At 38.0% G+C, this 18705-nt stretch overlaps 1 protein-coding gene across 10 annotated transcripts in view; it reads right to left on the reverse strand.

Annotated features, from left to right (window-relative positions):
* LOC101427306 (uncharacterized) overlaps positions 1-18705 on the reverse strand; it is a 146203-nt gene that overhangs the window by 83668 nt on the left and 43830 nt on the right. For 6 of the 10 annotated variants that reach the window (XR_011649098.1, XR_011649097.1, XR_011649096.1 and 3 more), the window contains exons 5-10: positions 17568-17644; positions 13945-14067; positions 13557-13649; positions 8898-9062; positions 1516-1569; positions 525-604 (exon numbers count right to left, since the gene is read on the reverse strand). Coding sequence is in view for 2 of the 10 variants with exons in the window: in XM_071215921.1 (XP_071072022.1) it covers positions 525-604; positions 1516-1569; positions 8898-9062; positions 13557-13649; positions 13945-14067; positions 17568-17644 (592 nt within the window). In the remaining 8 variants the exon portion in view is untranslated. Of the gene's footprint in view, positions 1-524; positions 605-1515; positions 1570-7225; positions 9063-13556; positions 13650-13944; positions 14068-17567; positions 17645-18705 lie in introns of those variants that run through there. The other 4 variants (XR_011649099.1, XR_011649092.1, XR_011649093.1 and 1 more) reach the window with 4 other exon arrangements.

Raw genomic sequence — 18705 nt, forward strand, 5'->3', positions numbered from 1 at the left:
ACCTGATAATACAAGGGGATGCAGAAGAACACACAGCAAATGGACACAGAGCAGACAACAGGAGGGTAGGAGGAGAAAGGGAGAGAAAGAAATGAAATAAATCTTAAAAAAAAAAAGAGAGAGGCTTGGAGGGAAGTATAGAAGAAAAGCATAAAGGATAATCAAAGGAGTAAACAGATGAAAATAAGATATGACATATGAAAAACAAAGAATAAAATGGTGGAATTAAATAATGCATTTACAGTAATATCATTGACTATATGAATGGACTAAACTCCCCATCAAAAGATACAGGCTGGGAAGCAGATGTGGGTTAACCAATTGGGCACCTGCCTACCACACGGGAGGTCCCAGGTTTGGATCCCAGTGCCTCCTAAAAGAAGATGAGCAGACACTGCCCCACTGCAATGAGTAGATGCCCCAAGCCAGCAGACACCACCCCCACTGCAACAAGTAGATGCCACAAGCCAGCAGACACCGCAGCCTGTGGGAAGCAAGTGTGGCTCAGGCTATTGGGCACTCACCTCCTTATGAGAGGTCCCAGGTTCAGTTGCCAGTGCCTCCTGGAGAAGGTGAGCAAACAGTGAGCAGAGGAGAGAACCATCTGAAGGAGGGGGTGGGTAGATAAAAAAGGAAAATAAAGTAAATAAATCTTCAAAAAAAAATAGGCTAGGGAGCAAATGTGGCTCAAGCAGTGAGGGCCTGCTTCCCACATGGGAGTTCCTGGGTTCAGTTCCCCGTGCCTCCTTAAAAAAAAAAAAACAGCTTAGGGGAGCCCATGTGGCTCAGTGGTTGAGCACAGCCTTCCCACATACGAAGTCCCGGGTTCAACACTAGCCCCAGTAGCTAAAAAGGAAAAAAAAAAAAAAGATATAGGCTGACTGAATGGATAAAAAAACATCAGCCAACCATATGCTGCCTACAAGAGACTCACCTTAGACCCAGTGATAAAAACAGGCTGAAAGTAAAAAGTTGGAAAAAGATACTTCCCACAAATAATAACCCAAAAAGAGCAGGGCTAGCTATACTAATATTAGACAAAGCAGACTTTCATTGCAAAAAAGTTATGAGATAAGAAAGCCATTTTATATATATAAATATATATATATTTTTTTACAGAAAACTCTGCACCTTTTTTTCATTCCATGTCTTTTTTTAAAATTGACTTTTTAAAAATGTTTTTCCATTATATATTAATAAAAGAGACAGTCCATAGGAATATAGAACAGTTGTAAATATCTATGGACCTACCAGGGTGCTCCAAAATACATAAGACAAACTGACAAAACTGAAGGGAGAAATAGACATCTCTACAATAAAGGAGGGGGAGCAGATGTGGCTCAAGCAGTTGAGCACCCACCTCCCACAAAGGAGGTCCTGGATTCAGTTCCCAGTGCCTCCTAAAGAAGACAAACAGACACAATGAGATGATGCAACAAACTGAGGCAACAAGCTGACAAGTAAGCAGACACAGCAAGCAGGGAGGAGATGTGGCTCAAGCAGTTGGGCACCCACCTGCCACATGGGAGGTCATGGGAGGTCCTGTGTGGGTCTGGTTCCCAGTGTCTTCTAAAGAAGATGAGCAGACAATAATCAGACACGATTAGCAAACAACATGCAGAGACAAGCAGACACAGCAAGCAAACAACAAGCAGACAGACAAGGGAGCCATCTGGAGGGGGGAAAAATAGTAGATTTCAACAGACCACTCACATCGTAGATAGAACTAGACAGAAGATCAACAAGGAGACAGAGAAATTGAACAACATGATAAACAGGTTAGACCTAACAGATATATACAGAACATTACACCTAAACTCAGCGGGTTATACATTCTTCTCAAGTGCCCATGGATCTTTTTCCAGGATAGACCGTATGTTGGGAACAATGCAGCTCTCAATAAATATAAAAAGATTGAAATTATACAAAGCACCTTTTCAGATCATAATGGAATGAACCTGGAAATCAATATTTGACAGGAAGGATGTAAATTTACAAATATATGGATCTAAACAATATACTTTTAAATAATCAGTGGGTCAAAGAAGAAATGTAAGTATAATCAGTAAATATATTGAGACAAATGAAAATGAGAACTCAAGTTATCAAAAATTATGGGACACAGTGAAGACAGTCTTGAGAGGGAAATTTATAGCCCTAAATGCCTATATTAAAAAAGAAGGAAGAGCTAAAATCAAAGACCTAAGTGAACAACTGGAGAAACTAGGAAAAAAACAGCAAACAAATCCCAAATCAAGCAGAAGGAAAGAAGTAATAAAAATCAGAGCAGGAAAAATGAAATCGAGAACAAAAAAACAGTAGAGAAAATCAACAAAACCAAAAGCTGGTTCTTTGAGAAGATCAAAAATAACAAACCCTTAGCTAGACCAACAAGAAAAATAAGAGAAGATACAAATAAATACAATCAGAAATGAAAAGGGGGAAGTTACAACTGACACCATAGAAATAAAAAGGATCATAAGAGGATATAATGAGAAATTTTATGCCAACAAACTAGACAACCTAGATGAATGTACAAATTCCTAGAAATGTACAATCTACATTGACGCTAATACAAATACTAGAACTTAACAAACCAATCACATTTAGAGATTAAATCCATCATCAAAAATCTCCCAACAAAGAATTCCACCAAGCATTTCATGAAGAAGTAACACCAATCCTGTTTAACTCTTCCGAAAACTTGAAGTGGAAGGAAAATTACCCAACACATTTCATGAAGCCAACATCACCCTAATCCCAAAGCAATATAAGGACAGTACAAAAAATTACAGACAAATCTCTCTAATGAACATAGATGCAAAAATTCTCAACAAAATACTTGCAAATCAAATCCAACAGCTTATCAAAAGACTTATACTTCGCAATCAAGTGGGATTTATTTCTGGTATGCAAGGCTGGTTTAACATAAGAAAATCAATCAAAGTAATACACCACACAAATTGAAGGGGAAAAAAAAAACATATGATCATCTCAATTGATGCAGAAAAGACATTCAACAAAGTCCAGCACCCTTCCTTGATAAAAACACTTCAAATGATAGAAATAGAAGGATATGGGAAGCAGATGTGGCCCAATGGGTAGGGCATCCGCCTACCAAATGGGAGGCCCAAGGTTCAAAGGAGAGTCACCCAGCACAAAAAACGTGCAGCCTGCCCAGGAATGGCACCACACACATGGAGAGCTGATGCAGCAAGATGACGCAACAAAGAGACACACATTCCTGGTGCTGCTGACAAGAATACAGGCAGACACAGAACAACACACAGCAAATGGACACAGAGGGCAGACAACTGGGGTGGGGGGGGAGCGGGGAAGGGGAGAGAAATAAATAATAAATCTTTGGAAAAAAAAGAAAGAGAAGGATTATTCCTCAATATGCTAAGAGGCATATGTGAAAAACCCACAGCCAGCATTGTCCTCAATAGGAAAAGGATGAAAGCTTTCCCTTTAAGATCAGGAACAAAACAAGGATGCCCACTGTCACCACTGTTATTCATCACTACACTAGAAGTTCTAGCTACAGCAATGAGACAAGAAAAAATAAATAAATAAAAGGTATCCAAAAAGGAAAAGAGGAAGTAAAACATTCACTATTTGTAGATGACATGACCCTATATTTAGAAAATTCTGGAATGTCTATGATAAAGCTACTTGAGCTAATAAATGAGTTCAGCAAAGTGGTAGGATACAAGATCAACATGCAAAAATCAATAATGTTTCTCTAAACTAGTACTGAACAATCTGAGCAGGAATTCAGAGGGGAAATTCCATTTACAATAGCAATGAACAGACTCAAAAACTTAAGAATCAATTTCACCAAAGTAGTACAGGACCTGTATTCAGAAAACTACAAAACAATGCTAAAAGAAATCAACAGAGACCTAAACAAACAGAAAGACATACCATGAACTATTTTTGGAGCTGAAATCTTTGTACTATTAAAGCAACTAGTTTCTAATTTCCAGTTTCTGCATAGAATCACACAAGTGGTTTATGGAGTATTTGGATTGCAATTATAAATGATTTTTGATATGCAAGTTAGTATTCTCAGTTGATTTTATTTTATATTCCTAATGGGATGTTAAAGCCATTTTGTCTTTTGTTTTTTTCCTAAAGGAAAAGAGAACCCACGCTTTTATGGACACTAGGTAAACACCTTCAGCTTAAAATTTTGGTTAAATATTTTACTTTATTGTTATCTTCCAGGTGTCTAAATCTCCAGTCTGTCTGTTGTACTTGTAATTTAACTCTGTAATGGAATAGTTTGTTGCCAATTATTTATATTAAGTAATTTTTAAATATTTACAATATTGTTAACTAATACACTATTAAGTTATTGGCCAAAAAAAAGGACATTCCATGTTTGTGGACTGGATGACTAAGTATCTTGAAGATGGTAATCCTACCCAAACTGATTTATAGATTCAATGCAACACCAATCAAAATCCCAATAACCTACTTTAAAGAAATAGAAAAGGCAAATACCAAATTTATTTGGAAGGGATAGTGTACCCAAATAGCCAAGAGCATTCTACAAAAGAAGAGTGACATGGGAGGAATTTCACTGCCTGACCTTGAAACATACTACAAAGCAACAGTGGTCAAAACAGCATGGTATTGGCATTATGACAGACACATCCATCAGTGGAATAGAATTGACAAACAGAAATAAACCTTCATCTCTATGGCCAACTGGTTTTTGACAAACATACTAAAGCCATGTTAACAGGACAAAACAGTCTCTTCAACAAATGGTGCTGGGAGAACTGGATATCTATAGCTTCTCCCTATATAAGAATCAACTCAAAATGGATCAAAGACCTAAATATAAAAGCCAGGACCATAAAACCCCTAGAAGATAACATAGGGAAGCATCTCAAAGATTGTGTAGTAGGTGGTGGTTTATTGGACCTTACACTGAAGCACAAGCAACAAAAAAATAAATAAATGGGAGATCCTCAGAATTAAACACTTTTGCATCTCACAGTACTATGTCAAAAGGGTAAAAAGGTTGGCAACTCAATAGGAGAAAATATTTGGAAATCACATCTGATAAGGATTTAATATCCATGACATAAAGAGATGTTACAACTCAACAATAAAAAGACCAACAACCCAATTTAAAAATGGGCAAAAGACTTAACAGACATATGTACAAAGAAGAAATACAATTGGAAAAAAAAAAACATGAAAAAATGTTCAACATCACTAGCAATCAGAGAAATGCAAGTCAGAGATAAAAACGAGTTATTTCACACCTGTGAGAATGGCCACTATTTAAAAAGACAGAGATCTACAAGAGTTGGAGAGGATGTGGAAAGATAAGAACACTTATTCACTGTTGGTGGGAATGCAGAATGGTACAGCCACTGTGGAGAACTGTTTGGAAGTTCCTAAAGAAGTTGAATATAGATTTGCCATGTGGCCCTACAATACCACCACTGGATATATGCCTGGAAGAACTAAGAGCAGTGACACGAACAGACATCTGCACACCGAAGTACACAGCAGCGTTATTCATGATTGCCAAAAGCTGGAAACAACCCAAGTGTCCATCAACCAACGAACGGATAAACAAACTGATATTTCACATGATGAAAATTACACAGCTGTAAGAAGAAATGTCATAAAGCATATGACAACATGGATGAACCAAGAGGACATTAGGTTGAGAAAAGCCAGACACAAAAGGACAAATATTGTATGATTATGTTACTATGAACTAAATATATTGAGCAAAATATTGTATGATTCCATTTATATAAAATGTAAATATAAATCAATTTATAAAGATGAAATTAGATTAGTAGTTAGGTAGGGCTGGGGAAGAAATGCCAATGGGTATGGAGTTTTTCTTTTTGGAATAAAACTGTTCTAAAGTTTCTTGTGGTGATGAATGCACAATATTGTGATTATACTAAAATCCATTGATTATACACTTTGGGTAGATCATATGCTATGTAAATATATCTCAATAAAACTATTTCTGACTACTGAAAGAATAGCTAGAAATAGCAGCTATGTACAGCAGGGGAAACAAGAGCAATTGAGAGCTGAAGAATTTTCTTGTTTGTCTGTTTTTTGTCAATTATTATTACTGAAATAATGAAAATGCTCTAATAACGACTGAAGTGATGAATGCACAACTATGTGATTATACCAAATACCAATGATTGTACACTTTGAATGAATTGTATGCTTTATTAATACGTATCAACAAAATTGATTTGCTAAAAAAATTTTTAAGAGAAAATAAAGATATAAACTTTTAGAAAAAAATGGGAGAAAATCTTCACAATCAAGCAAGAGGCAAAAAATTCCTATACTTGACACCAAAGTACAATCCATAAAAGGAAAAATTAATAAACTGGACTTCATCAAAATTAAAAACTTTCATTCTGGGGAGTGGACATGGCTCAAGTGGTTGAGCACCTGGTTCCCACATGGGAGGTCCCAGGTTCAGTTCCCAGTGCCTCCTAAAAAGCAACCACCACAACAACAAGCAAAACAAAATACCAGCTCAGCGGAGCCAAAAATCTTTCACTCTGCAAAAGATCATGTGAAGAGAATGAAAAGACAGGCTACAGACTAGGAGAAAATTATTTGCAAATCACATATCTGGCAAAATACTAGTATTTAGAATAAAGAACTCTCAAAATTCAACCATTAAAACTCATTAAATGCAATGAATGTACCACACTAATGAAAGAAGTTATCTATGTGGGAGGAGTGGGGGTGTGGGGAGTGGGATGTATGGGAACCTCATATTTTTTAATGTAACATTTTGTGTTATCTATGTATCTTTAAAAAAAAGATATTAAAAAAGGGGGGGAAATCCAATTAGAAAGAGGGTTGCATGAAGAGACATTTCACCGAAGAATATTTACAGCTGGCAATAATCACATGAAAAGATGTTCAACACCATCAGCTATCAGGGAACTGCAAATTAAAACCACAATGATATATTACTACACACCTATCAGAATGGCTAAAATTTAAAAATAGTGACAATATCAAATGCTGGTGAGGATATGGAGAAACTGGATCACTAATATATTGCTGGTGGAAATGTAAAATAGTGCAGCCACTCTGGAAAAGTATGGTAATTTCTCAAAAAATACACATGCACTACCCTACCATGCAGCAACTGCACTCTTGGGCATGCATCTCAGAGAAATGAAGACTTATATTCACACAAAAATCTCTAACCATGTTATACCAGCTTTATTCATCATAGACAAAAAATGGAAATAGCCCAGATGTCCTTCGGCAGGTGAATAGCCAATAAACTGCAGTACACCCATACCATGGCATATTACTCAGCAGTAAGAAGGAACAAATTATTGATATACATAAAAACTTGGATGAATCTCCAGGGAATTATGCTGAGTGAAAAAAGCCACTTTTAAAAAGTTACATGCTGTATGTTCCCATTCATACAGCATTTTTAAAGTGACAACATTTAGAAATGAAGCACACATTCCTGGCTGCCAGGAGTTAGGGATGGATGAGGGGCACAAGAGGGAGGTGGGTGATCATTATAAAAGGACAGCACACACAATCCTTGTGGTAATGGAATAGTTCTTTATCCTGACTATGGTGGTGGATACACAAACCTACATGTGATAAAGCTGTACAGGACTAAATACACACACACATAAATGAGAATAGTAAAATTAGGAAAATGTGAACATGATCAGTGCATTGCATCAATGCCATTATCCTGTTTGTGATACTGTGCTATAGTTTTGCAAGAAGTTATCTTTGGAAAAATTAGGTAAAGGGTACATGGGATTACTATGATTTCTTACAAATGCAGTTTACAATCTAAAATAATCTTATCAAAAATTTCCATTAAAACAAAAAAATACATAGATATTAAGTATGGGAAACCTTATACATTTCATGATTCAAAAGGAACCATAAAAGATTCCTTTCCACAGTATGTCTATAGCAGAATACCTTCAACAAAAATGCATCATATCTGAAACAGGTATTCTAAGATAATACTTTAAGATCAAAGTTTTAATTCCCAAATTAAACCCAAATCCCAAACTAACATAGTTTCCTTCAGATAAGATAAGAGAATATTTATGGCCAAAGGTTATCTCACATTCACTACATTCATAAAATTTTTCTACTATATCTGTTTTCTGATATGTAGGAAGGTTTGGCTTCTTGCAAAATGCACCAGTATACTGATTAGTTTTATAGGCTTTCTTTCCTATATGTGTCTGTTGATGCTCAGTGAAATCTGGCTTCTTGCAGAATATCTCCCAGTTTTCATTAGAGTCAAATGTACTCTCTCCTTTATAAGTTCTCTGAGTGTGAGTGGAGAGTGACTTTCTGCTGAAACTCTTCTCACTCACGTTACACTCAACGTATTTCTCCCCCACCAGAACTCTACGGTGATTAATTAGAGCTGACTTTTCCCCAACAGACCTCCTCCCACAGTCATTAAATTCACAGCGACTCTCCCTTATGCAAGGTCTGTGGTGGACAAGAAGGGTCAAATTATTAGAAAAGGTTTTCGCATATTTATTATACTCACAGGGCTTCTCCCATGAGCATGCTCTTTTATGGGTATGAGGGCTGCCTCCTCATGGAAGGCTTTCCTGCATTCATTATATTCAGAAGACTGCTTCCAAGTCTGAATATTGTGATGCTGAAACAGGTCCTCGTTTCCACGATGGCTTTTCCAATTCCATCATATGCAAAAGGTTCCTCTCTGGAATGAGGATTCTCATGCTTGGTACAGAGGTGCAATTTCCCATGTGTATTAAACTCCTCTGGTTTATTTACGAAAGAGTTTCTATTACTAATAATTAATTCTGAAATATAATTCAAACTCATTCCATATGGGTCACATTTACCAGATATTCTTGATGAAGCAGGGTTTGTGTCCAGATAAAATGTTTTTCCTAATGTACTACTCCTTGCCTGAGACAATGTTTTGCTGTTGATGAACTCGACTTCCCGCAGATGCTGGTCTTGGTTTTCCTGGCTCTTCTCCACCAGGTCATCAACTATGAAGAAATCTAGAATGAGAATAATTTATCATAGTTTATAAATGTTAACACAGGAAAAGGAAATGTATACTCAAATGTCTTATTATAACCCAGCCTTTGGTTGTGAAAGTGATCCCAAAGGCATCATCCTTCTTGGCTCCCGTATGTGTGGAAAAAAACAAATAACTTGCAGTAGGGGAAAATTACAGGGCCTCCAGCAATAAAACACAATAATCTGACCTTTTGCCAATGTAACTTAAAAAAATGGATAGAGAATTTGAAATAAACATAAACAACAATAAAACAAATGTTTGACTAACTGCTTGGTCCTGGAATGGGGAACCTCACAGAAAACAGAATCAGCCCAACAAGTCAAAAAATAGTAAGTAGAAGCACAAGGAAAATAGTAGATAATAATGTAAGGGGAGATCTCAAAGCAACAATTAGATGGAGATCTAGATGGGGACCTCATCCCCTCTTATCTATTTTACATACAACCACCAAATTAAATTTCAAAAATAACTAATACACACATTCAAAGGAAAATTCTACTATGTGGGCTACATATGCATTCCAGCTGCAATTCACAAAAAGCACTAATGACCAATGTAAGTACACATTCAGACTGTTCTTACAACAGGGTCAGATGCATACCTTGAGTCATCTAGTATATCATCTAAAACTCAGTCTGAGGATCACTTATACAACCAATTAAGTCATCATCATTAGAGTGTAGGGTGCTTCTCTCTGCATTTGTCTTCTGATTTGTGTAATAATTGTCAAAAGTCTTCCTCTTGTCAATTTTCTGCTCTTTGACATTAAGGGCAGAAAATGAAAAATTCTGAATTCTCAACTGTGTTCAATGAAATCTCAAAAAGAAAGAAAAACTATAAAGATGTTGTCTCCAGGCTTCTCTTTTTTTATAATTTTTTTGAGGAGGTACTGGGGAGTGAACCCAGGGCCACATGCATGCAAAGCAGATGCTCAGTCACTGAGCTACACCTGCTCTGCTCCAGGCTTCTTTTATACCTTCATCATAGCCGTCACAATATTTTAGGAAATTCAATAAGAAAGCGGAAGGATGATTTAATAATGATAATTTACTTCCCTATTGTAAATATTATAATTTTTTTAGGTATCGGCAGGGGATTGAACCCAGGACCTCGCTTGTGGGAAGAAGCCAGTACTCAACTACTGAGCTACATCAGCTCCTGCATTATCTTTCTAAGGAAATTCATCATTCTTCTATTTTCTTAGCATTTCAGTCTATTTTCACATTGTTGGACATAATTAATGAGTGGTGTTTAAATAGCTGCTAAGGTGATAAAATAGCAAACTGTTTCAAATTTAGGAAAAATAAGATCAACTACAATCTTACAATGTTTCTTAGATTATAAATGGGACCAAGTGGCTCATATGGTAATTGCAAGATAGGTTTTATTCAATTAAAAAACCATAAGTAAATTTCCTTTGTTCATTCAAATTAAATTTTTATGAATTATAAAAAAATATAAAAGTCAAGAAACCACAATCATTACACAGAATTGCTCAAAAAAAAAAAAAAACTCAAAAACTAAAATTGGTCACACTGGAGCCCTGGTGGTATGGCTCTCAAACACCATGCAGCTAGATTTTTAAAAGTCCAATCTGACAATATCTTTTAATAAGAGAGTTTAGACCCTTTCAGTATACTGTAATTACTAAAATATCTGGATTTGGTTTCCTGTTTCATTTACAGTTTCCATGTGTTCATCCCATTGTTCATTTCCATTGTTTCATTATCTTTTTTTAGTCTGATCCAATATACGTGGTGATTTCCTTTCTTTTCCATTTTCTTCTCTTTAAAACTTTTAAAGCACTCTTGCTGCTCCTGTGGGGTGAACTGTGTCCCCGAGCCCCACATCTGTCAAAACTAAGTCGGGCCACTTGGGAGCCCGAGGCCGGAGCTGTGATCCCGCCCACTGCCAGGCAGGCCAGGCCAGGCCAGGCGCGGGTCAGTGAGGCACCTCCATCAGGCCAGGCACGGGTCAGCGAGGCACCGCCATCAGGCCAGGCGCGGGTCAGCGAGGCACCTCCATCAGCCAGGTCTGCAAGGAATTCAACAAGAAGACAAACGACACCGCAGAAGGCATTCCTCTGCCACTAAGATTTCTGCAAAGCCTGACAGGACATTTGAAATCAAGGCTGGACAACCCACTGTTTCCTGCCTTCTGGAATTGAGAAGGGGCCCCGGCAGAAAGAGAAAGGTGGCAGGCCTGGTGACCTTGAAGCACAGGAATGAGGTTGCCCACATCAAAGCTCAGGACAATGCCCTTCCCTGCAGACATGCCCTTGTCCTCGGTTGTCCACTCCCTCATCGACTCTGCCTATTCCCTGGGCTTTCCTGTGGTGAAGGAACTGGCAGCTTTCCAGAAGAAGTGAGCCATATTTCTGGCTGCTAGAAAGAGGCAGATTTAGCAACCTGGGCAGAAGCAGCCCAGAAATGACCTCTACCCCCCCACATTCCAGGGCTTTTAAATTATACATTTGTACACATATGGCTGAACCAAGGGATCAACCCTATACAAAGACCATTGTCACCCAGAAAAATAAAATGAAAGTTTAAAGTTGTGGGAGCAAGCAGGTGCAGCTCAATGGTTTGAGCACTAGTTTCCCAAGTACAAGGTCCTGGGTTCGACCTCTCTAAAAATCAATCAATCAATCAATCAAGTTTTAAAGCTGTACATGTTACAAACTTGTATCATTTTCCAATTAAATTTTATCATTCCTATTTAACAATAAAATTTCTTCTAAACAATTAGAGGATGTTAGAACACGATTCTGATTGGCTTATATGCTACCATTTTTCAACATTTTATGTTTATTTGTGTCCTTTCTATACTGAACAGAATATTACTACCATTTTATATGACAATATTTGATTAGATAACCTATATGTTTGCTTATTTCCTCCCAAAACTGCTGCTTCCCATTTCCCCCATCTCAGTCAAAAGTATCACCATGTATCCAGTGTCTCAGGATAAAACCTCTCAGATTATCCTTGATTATTCTTTTTCATATACCCATAACCCAATCTAACAGCAAATCCTATTTGGCTACAACTTCACAATATATCAAGAGTTCAATCATATCACCTAACTTTCACAATTTCCCAACTAATACAATCCACAATCATCCTTCCCATTGACTCTGGCTAACTGATCTCCCTGGTTTTACTCTTACCCTCTTTCCCCAACCCTCTGCCAGCATTTCCACTGCCCAATAGCTAGAGATTTATATCAATCAGAGCATGTGCTCGCTTGCTCAAAACCTTCCAAAGACTTTACCTCATTAGGATAAAATTACTGAATTCACAATGGCCAGTAAGACCAAGCATAACCGAGCCCCAACTACTACTGATATCATCTCTTACACGCTCCCCAGACACACTCACTTCAATATACAGCCTTGTTCATTGCTATTCTACACTCTGATCTCAGCTTGGTGGCAGGGGGTATACCATCTAGCCAGAATATTCAGAACCCACTGGCTCACTTCACCCAAATTTGTGTTAATCATCACAGTGACCTCTAAGAGGCCTTTTCCTAATTGCACTTTCATAAACAACACACCACATTACATTATCTTCTACCATTAGAATGCAGGCTTCACAACAGCAGAGTCATGATATTGTCAGCAACTATCTCCCTAGCACACAGATATAGCTGGCAGGCGTTAGGTATTAAATACTTGTTGAATGAATACATTAACAGTTAAAACAGGACAACTGACTGATACACCAATGTACATAGCCAAAAGGTGGAAGCAACCCAAGTGTCCATCAAAAAGTAAATGGATAGACAAAAGGAGTATACACTGTGTGTAGTATATACACACTGTGGAATATCACTCAGCCATAAAAAAGGAGTGGAATTCTGAGACATGTGACAACATGGATGAACCTCAAAGACATCATGCTGAGTGAAATAAGACAGACACAAGAGGACAAGTATTGTATGCATCCACATCTATGAAATACCTAGAATAAGTAAATACAGAGAGACAGAAGACAGATTAGAAGTTACCAGTGCTGGGGAATTGGGGTAAATTGGGAGTTACTGCTTAATGCGTACAGAGTTTCTATTTGGGGTGATGAAAAAGTTCTGGTAATAGATGGTGGTGCTCAAAGAACAATATTGTAAAAATAATTAACATCACTGATTCGTACACATGAAAGTGGTTAAAATGGGAAATTTTTTGAGGTATATATGTTACAACAATTTTTTAAAGGCAAATAAAATGGATACAGAAAGAATAAAAAAATACCTGTAATGAGATAAGCAAGGACTGGATTTTTGGAAGGGAAAAAAAGAGCATTTAGCTATTATCTGCAAATGTGATACATGCATCTGAGGCAGGCAGGCCAATTATTCTCAGTCACCTCCAAAGTTCTGGTAATTCTAAGGAAAGGTTCCTGAAAATTCAGAGATGCCAGTGTCTGAATGAACTCCCTGGTTGTGGCTCCCTGTGTACTCGCTAACTCACCTGGGAGGCTCTGGCTTTGGCTCTCTTCCTCTAACCATGGCTCCTCTCCTTGCTCCAACTTGAAGATCACTTCTGCTTTGGTTACACAATACCCTGTGGATGGGAAATGACAGTGTTTGGGCCAGGTGGCCTGAAGTTCAGGATTTTTAAAAGAGGACAGGGCATGCCCCAAGAAGATAGAAGCTTAACAAAAATAGGCCCACTTGAACATTTCACTGGAGAGAAGAACACAAAGTTTTTATAGTGTCCAAAAGGAATCAATCAGTTTCTGACTCCTGAATTTCAAGCTTATAAATCATTATCTCTACAAAGAAACCATGTATATATCTGCAACTAAAAAAGGAAACAAATGTTATTGGGAGTTAGATAAAACACAACCTCTACCCACTGAAAGGAGGTGGCTGTAGTTCTCCAGCATCATGTCCCTGTACAGGGTCCTGTGAGCAGGGTCCAGGTGCTGCCACTCCTCCTGGGTGGAGCCCACGGTCATGTCCCTGAATGACAGTGACCCCTGGAACAGCACATTCATATTCAATGTAAACTGACTGAACCTGGATTACATACAACATATGTTTGGTAATTAACACTTGTCACGTTAACTGTTCATAGATGAAGAGAAACTGCGACATAGGATGCCTACTACAAATATTATATGTTGTGGAAAATGAGAAATCGCTCCCCACAACATATAACATAGTATAAGGATTCTTCCAGGGCACTAATTTTATTTACACATTTTCACACTAGGTCCTGTCATCATGCCACAAGCTGTCCCAATTCCTAAAAATAAAAAGATGATTAAGAAAATAATCTGGTCAGAGGCATAAATATCAGCAATAATTATTACAGTAGAATGCTAAAAATATCTGAAAGGTGGACAAATAATTGCAAAGGAAGAAGAAAAGTTCTATTTTGAACTATCAGACTGAGCTCCATTGAGAAAAAAAGCTTTGAGTCTTGACCCATAAATCTTGTGTTCCTTATAAATATGGACTGACTACATCAACAAGGGCTTGGAGGCATAAAAATACTTGATAAATTAATGGAACTAAAAATAGCACAAGATGATAGGAGAATAGGGTTTCAGATGTATTAAGATAAAGCCTCACAGAACTTCAGGAGAGATGGCAGGGAGTAGAATTCCAGGGCTCAGTCCTTCTACCAAAACAACTATTAAAGAGGCAGAAACTGTCTGAAACAAGAATTTTGAAATCCCAGAGACCAAAAGAACTATGTACAGCATCCAGGGAAGAGTGGGAGGATGAGGCTAAAAAATTACAGTAAAGAACTGTAAATCACCCTCTCCACTCACAGCATCTATCAGTGCGCACTCCCCATTCTCACTGCAGGCCGCCATGGGGTCCAGCCCCTGGCTATACGGTGTTGACAGAAAGAGACATAAAAATCCTCCTCGCCAAGAAGAGGGCTGGGCACGGCTGATCAATGGATCATGGCCTGTGATTAGCAATTTGGATTGATCGCTGGGTCCTGGCCTTGAGGGCAGCTATTATTTCAACCCAGCCCAGGACAAAGGTGGTGGCAGCCACTGTTCAACTCCCATTACAGCCTCCCCCAAACCCAAAGACTGCAGCAGGCATTGTTTCAACCCTCCCCAGACAGAGGAGATTTAAACATGGAGCACCTCCTCAGGGCCTGCAGGAGACAATTAGCTGACGGGCTATATTTGCTGGGCAGGCCGGAAATGTTCAGCTTTGGGGACATCGGAGAAGCTCTTAGCATCCTTCCTTATCCCCTCTATAGGGCATGCGGAGGCAGCCTGCACCCGTTCTGTGGATCCCTGACCCTGTTTTGGTTAGTAAAGACCGACTTGGGAAAGTCCTCTGTGGGGTGACCCTCCTACCAGAATTTGCTCCAGGCAAAAGTAGCATGAGACAATGAAACAATGTAGGAAACTACAAAGGCAGAAAGTCTGGGACAAAGTCCTGCCAACTTGAAATATCCAGGAAAGGGAAGTATGTCCCCTCTCGGACAACCAAACTCCTATAAACAGGTAAACTCCAAAACAACTAACAAGCAAGAGCCCAAAACAGAACAGAGACCCAGAACAACAGGAAAAACAATGCATGCTGCTTTTGCCTTGGCTAGATGCCTGCCTTACAAGAGGGCTGAAGTTCAAAACATATGTCTGATCACCATTTGGTTACGAAAGCAAGAAACAGACATCCAAGGGAGTAAATTTCAAATTTAACATTTAAAATATTAAAATGTACCATGGGAAAAAAGAGTACAAGAAAAAGAAACAGGAAATGATGGCCCATCAAAAGGATGAGGACAAAAATCCAAAAAACATCAACAAAGAAAATAAGAATGTGGACATATTGAACAAAGCCTTTAAAAAAAATTCAAAAATACTCAAGGATGGGAAGCAGTTGTGGCTCAACTGACAGAGTGTCTGCCTACCATATGGAGGGTCTAGGGTTTAATACCCAGGGCCTCCTGACCTGTGTGGTGAGCTTGCCCATGCGTAGTGCTGCTGCATGCAAGAAGTGCCGTTCACACAGGAGTGTCCTCCACATAGAGGTGCCCCACGTGCAAGGAGTGTGCCCTGCAAGGACAGCTGCCCCACGTGAAAAAAGCACAGCCCACCCAGGAGTGGTGCCGCACACGGAGTGCTGATACAGCAAGATGATGCAACAAAGAAAGCGACACAGTTTCCTCGTGCCAAGTGACAAGAATGCAAGTGGACACAGAAGAACACACAGCAAAATGGACACAGAGAGCAGACAATGGGGAGAAGGGGAGAGAAATAAATAAAATAAATATTTAAACAAATAAAAAAATAAAAATACTCAAGGAAATAAAGGAAAGTACAGAGAAAGAACTAAAGGATATCAAGAAAACCATGAATGAACAATATGAGAGTCTAAGCAGAGAGATAGAAATTTTGAAAAGGAACCAAACAAAATTACTCAGGTTGAAGAACTCAATAACTAAAATAAAAAATGCCCAGGATTTCTGGCAGAAGAAAGAATCACTGAACTTGAAGACAAGTCACCTGAAATGAGTCAGTTGAGGAATAGAAAGAAAAAAGAAATATTAAGTGTGGGACACCATCCAGCATATCAATATACACATTATGGGGGTCCCAGAAGGGAAAGAAGGAGAGAAAGTGGCAGAAGGGATATTCAATGAAATAATGACAGAGAACTTCCCAAACTTAACAAAAGATATGAATATGCACATCCATTAGTATAACGTGCTAAAATGCAAATGCATAAAAAGTTATGATAAATCTATGGTTTTGGACATAAAATGTGCAAAGATATAAGTGGTAACAAGTACAAAAAATTGGGGGGATGACAAAGGGGAATAGGAAAAATATATATGCATGCTATTGAAGTTAAGTTGGTATCAAACCAAACATGATTATTGTACCTTTAAGATGTTCAATTTTAACCCTATGGTAAGCACAAGGAAAACAGATGAAAATTTATCTAGATAGAAAGAAGGCACTCAATATGGTACAAGAGAAGAAAGATAATAAATATAAAAGTAGGCTTTAATGGAACTGGGGGGAAATGGTAGAAGACTTACAAAGGCCAAATAGCAATATGGGAGAAAAAAGTCCTGTATTATCAATAGTGACTTTAAATGTAAATGGATAAAACTCTCCAGTCAAAAGGCAGAAATTGGCAGAATGAATAAAGGATGACTCAACTGTAAGCTATCTGCAAGACACTCACCAAAAAGTCAAAGATGCAAGTAGGTTGAGGGTGAAAGGATGAAAAAATATATACCACGCAAATAGTGACCAAAGTGAGCTAGGGTGGCTATACAACTACCAGATGAAGTAAACTTTAAGTCAAAAACAGTTATGAGGTGCGAAGCAGATGTGGTTCAAGAGACTGAGCTCCCATCTAAATACAAGGGAGGTCATAGGTTCAGTTCCTGAGGACTCCTGGAGAAGGCGAGCTGGCATGATGGGCAGGCAAGGTGAGCTGATGCAACAAAGAGACACAAAGAGGAAAGACAATGAAAGATACAACATACCAGGGAGCTGAGGTGGCTCAAGTGATTGAGCACTTCTCTCCCACATGGGAGGTCCCAGGTTTGGTTCCCAGTGCCTCCTAGTGGAAACGAGCAGACACAGAGAGCAGGCAGTGAGCACAAACAATGGGGGTGGTGGTGATGAATAAATAAATAGATCTTTAAAAAAAGTTATAAGGGATTACAATGGTCATTACATACTTATAAAGATCTTGGACAATTCAACAGGAAGATGTAACAATTATAAATATATATGAACCAAACAGCAGAGCCCCAAAATATGTGAACTAAATACTGACAGATTTGAAGGAAGAAATTGACAGTTCTACATTAATAGTAGGAGATTTAACATACCACTCTCAATAATGAATAGAACATACAGTCAGAAGATCTATAAGTACTGAACTTGGAATGATATATTAAAACAACTAGACCTAACAGACATATATAGAACACTTCACCCAACAAAAACAGAATATACATATTTCAAGCACACATGGGTCATTCTCCCATGGATAGCCTCTATGTTGGGTCAAAAGTCTCAGTAAATTCAAAAATATTGAAATCATTCAATGTGTGCACTCTGAACACAATGGACTAAAACTAGAAATCAATAACAGAGGGAAAAATGGAAATTTCAAGTATGTGGAAACTAAACAACATACTCTTAAACAATCAATGGGTTAAAGAGAAAATCAAAAGCAAAATTTGGATATCTCTTGAAGTGAATGAAAATGAAAATGTAACATACTCAAACTGACAGGATCCAGCAAAGGCAGTGCTGAGAGGGAAATTTATAGCTTTAAATCCTTACATTAAAAAACACTTCAAATTAGAAACCCAACCTCAAAATTAGAAGAGCTAGAAAAGGAAGAGTACACCAAACCCAAAGTGAATAGAAGGAAGGAAATAAAGATAGGGGGAATAAATGAAATAGAAAACAAAAATACAAAGGAAACAATAAAACCAAAAGTTGGCGCTTTGAAAAGATCAATAAAGCTGATCTTTAGCTAGACAAAGAAAAAAATGAGAAAGGATATGTATAACAAAAATCAGAAATGAAAAGGGGAACAACACTACTGACCCCTGCCGAAATTAAAAGGATAATATGAACAACTGTATGCCAATAAATTAGATAATA

Source organism: Dasypus novemcinctus, chromosome 6 (assembly GCF_030445035.2).
Source record: "Dasypus novemcinctus isolate mDasNov1 chromosome 6, mDasNov1.1.hap2, whole genome shotgun sequence".
Taxonomy (NCBI): domain Eukaryota; kingdom Metazoa; phylum Chordata; class Mammalia; order Cingulata; family Dasypodidae; genus Dasypus; species Dasypus novemcinctus.